The 3,266-nt window shown below is 65.7% G+C and overlaps 1 protein-coding gene across 1 annotated transcript; it reads right to left on the bottom strand.

The window, feature by feature from the left end:
* Window positions 1–444: 444 nt before the first annotated feature.
* FOXL2 (forkhead box L2) lies at window positions 445–1,581 on the bottom strand. Its single transcript, XM_061193630.1, has one exon. It carries the CDS (start codon window positions 1,579–1,581, stop codon window positions 445–447), a length of 1,137 nt encoding a protein of 378 aa, XP_061049613.1.
* Between the last annotated feature and the right edge of the window lie 1,685 nt (window positions 1,582–3,266).

The following is a 3,266-nucleotide window of genomic DNA, read 5'->3' as shown; positions in this document are numbered from 1 at the left end:
AGCCAAGGATGGCGCGGCAGCCGGACGGAGAGAGCCGAGCGCGAGCGCACCGACCTGTGAGAGAAGGCCAGGAGGTCTGCGCCGCCGATGCCCGGCTGCACCTCGGCCCCGGGCATTTCCTCTCCGCCGTGAATTTTGGCAACCGGTGTCCAGCCCGGACGCTGGGGCGCCCGGAGAAGACTAGGCCTGCAGAAAACGCGTGGAGAGGCGGCCTGCAGGCCGGAGGAGCGAAAGGGCATAGAGGGCAGGGAGGCGAGCACAGGAGGAGAAGCGGAGACAAAGAGGAGCGAGAGGAGCCGAGGGGAGCGCGGAGGCGCAGAGGGGCCGTGGGCGCTGGCTCAGGGCGCGGCCCCAGCGGGCGCGCGGTCTGGCTGGCGGCGGTGGCTGCGTCCAAGGCCGGCGTCGCGCGTTCCTGCATCCTCGCAGCCGGCGGGCCCTGGCCTTTCAGAGATCGAGGCGCGAGTGCAGCGCGCCGGTCTTGCTGTCGTGGTCCCAGTAAGAGCAATGCATCATGGCGAGCTCGGGCTGCCGGGCACAGGCGAACTGCAGGCCGGGTGCGTTGGTGGGCGCGGGCGCCGGGGGCGCGGCAGTAGCCGGGCTGGCGGGGCTGAGCTGGCCGGGGGGCGGTGCGGCAGCCCCGTGGTGCGGCGGGGCAGGCGGGGGTGCGGCGGCCGCGTGGAGATGGTGTGCGTGCGGGTGTGAGTGGGGGTGAGGCGGCGGCGGCGGGGGCGCGGCGGGCGGGCCTCCCAGGCCGTTGTACGAGTTCACTACGCCGGGAGGCAGCGCCATGCTCTGCACGCGTGAGTACGGCCCGTACGAGGCAGCCGGGCCCGCCAGCCCCTTGACCACAGCGGCCGCGCCTGGGCTGCCCGGGCCTGCGGCCGCCGCTGCTGCGGCCGCCGCCGCAGCGGCCGCCGCCATCTGGCACGAGGCGTAGGGCATGGGCGAGGGCGGCTGCGGTAGCGGCCACGAGTTGTTGAGGAAGCCGGACTGCAGGTACTTGGGGGGCGCCAGGTAGCCGTAGCCGTCGGTCCCCGCGCCTGCCACGCCGCAGCCACCCGCGGCACCTCCGGCCCCAAAGAGCCCCTTGCCCGGCTGGAAGTGCGCGGGCGGCGGCCTGAAGGGTCGTTTCATGCGGCGGCGGCGCCGGTAGTTGCCCTTCTCGAACATGTCCTCGCAGGCAGGGTCCAGCGTCCAGTAGTTGCCCTTGCGCTCGCCGCCGCCCTCGCGCGGCACCTTGATGAAGCACTCGTTGAGGCTGAGGTTGTGGCGGATGCTATTCTGCCAGCCCTTCTTGTTCTTCTCGTAGAACGGGAACTTGGCGATAATGTACTGGTAGATGCCGGACAGCGTGAGCCTCTTCTCGGCGCTCTCACGGATCGCCATGGCGATGAGCGCCACGTACGAGTATGGGGGCTTCTGCGCCGGGTCCGGTTTCTCCGGGGCTGTCCCGGCGCCGCCGCCGCCACCCTTGCTCGGGCTCGGCGGCGGCGGCGCCTCGGGCTCCTTGGCTGCGCGGCCGGTCTCCGGGGCCAGCAGGGCCCCCGCGGCGTCCTCGGGCTCGGGATAGCTAGCCATCATGACAAAGCCGGCGCGCCGCGGCCGGGTAGTCCCTGCTCTTTTCCGCTGGCGCTGGCGCGGCAAAGAGTCCCGGCGCACAAGTCTGCTCACGGCAGAGTCTCAAACTTCTGGAGACTGCGGATGCCGCCCGCGCTCTCGCTGGCGGCCTCTCGCGCCTCTCTCTTCTTTCCCTTCCCCTAGGGAGAGGTCGGCGGGAGTGGAACTCAGCCTCTGGCCATGGGGAGTCCGCCCAACAGAGAGGGGCTCCGGCTCCGCCGCCCCTCCCCGCCCAGGCCAGTCCCCGCCTCGGTGGGTTTTCTTTTCTGCGCTCTTCCCCTCCCCCCACCCTCCGGTTTCCCGAGGCAAGACCCGCGTCTCTGGCGGAGCTGCCTCCTGGAGTCCCTAGTGCGCCAGGAGCCTCGCTCTGTTCTGATTCGTATGGGCTCCGCCGAGTTCCGCTTGCGTCAGGCGCCTTCGCCCCTATAGCGGGGCGGCCAGTCGCGCATGGGAGAGTTCATCTCCAAGTCACTTTTTGTAAACGCCCCGCACAGCCCAGACCGGCCTGCCCCCTCCCAGCGAGCTTAGGGGGCCCGGCGGACAGCCGCGCTCACGCTCTCACAAGCCCTTGAATCTGTCGGTGCTCGCTCTGCGGACTGGGCCGGGAGATGCCGAGGGCCTCGGCGGGGTCTGTCCGCACTCGGCCCGTGACCTGGGAGCTCGGGCCCTAGCGGGGAGAGGCGCGCCAAGCCTCCTCGCAGCTTCCAGGTGAAAGAAAACGACTCCTTTGCTCTGCCCTTCGCTGCTGGCTTGGGGCTAAACTTCTAGCTCCGGTCCGGGGGAGGGGCGGGACGGCGAGGGGGCCGGACGAGGGTGGGGTGCAGAGAGCTGCGCGTTGGCTTTGGGAAATTCAGCCCAGAAACGCGTGTCACTGAACGAAGAAACCTCGGCCTGGCCTGTCCCTTGCGCTCTCAGAGTGACTGGGCCGGGACGGAGCCAGGGAAGAAGATCGCTGGGAAGAGGGGCCCAGGGGCTCCGCCTGAAGCCCCTGCACCCTTCCTTGCGCCGCTCCTGGACCTAGGGACCAGACCCCTACTCAGTGACCGCTTCGTAATCCTACGGGTTGGATGTGTGCTTTAACACACAGAGACTCCCTTTAACCAAGTAGACCCCACTCTGCTCCTGCTCCGACACAGGCGCAGATGTTGCCGTGGGGCTTTGGGGGACTGTATATGTATGTGCACCGCATCACAAATAGAAGTCTTGGGGAGGGTCTGTCCTTGTGACATGTGAGATACCGGTCCGGGTGTGCGTGTGCTGGTGCAGAAACACAGGTATGCACGTATACAAGGTGTGATATTTATATTTATGGGGTAAAACACATTTATACTTATAGATATGTAATGGTATAGGTGTATCATGTATCAGAGTAAATGTGGCTCATGAATATTGCATCTTCTTTCTTTTTCCTCTTTTCTCTCTCCTCCTCTCTCTCCTTTATTTATTCTTTCCTTCCCTTCCCCATTTCCCCTTTTCTTTCTTTCTCAATTCTTCCTGCCTCTCTCGCTGCCGGTGTATATAATCTACCACAGCCTAGGAAGAAAAACAACAGGCTGTAAAGGAGGTACTTGTTCAAATCTCTCTCCTGACAAGACATTTGTTCGATCTTTCTTCAGGGCTGAGGGGTGAATTCTCACCTACTTTCAGCA

The sequence above is a fragment of the Eubalaena glacialis genome, chromosome 6, assembly GCF_028564815.1.
Source record: "Eubalaena glacialis isolate mEubGla1 chromosome 6, mEubGla1.1.hap2.+ XY, whole genome shotgun sequence".
Lineage (NCBI taxonomy): Eukaryota > Metazoa > Chordata > Mammalia > Artiodactyla > Balaenidae > Eubalaena > Eubalaena glacialis.
The sequence above is the reverse complement of the archived record's forward strand: the minus strand, read 5'-3'. Positions and strand labels throughout refer to the sequence as shown.

Coding starts and splice junctions, on each gene's coding strand:
- FOXL2 (XM_061193630.1), bottom strand. CDS start 1,581: ATGATGGCTAGCTATCCCGAGCCCGAGGACGCCGCGGGGGCCCTGCTG.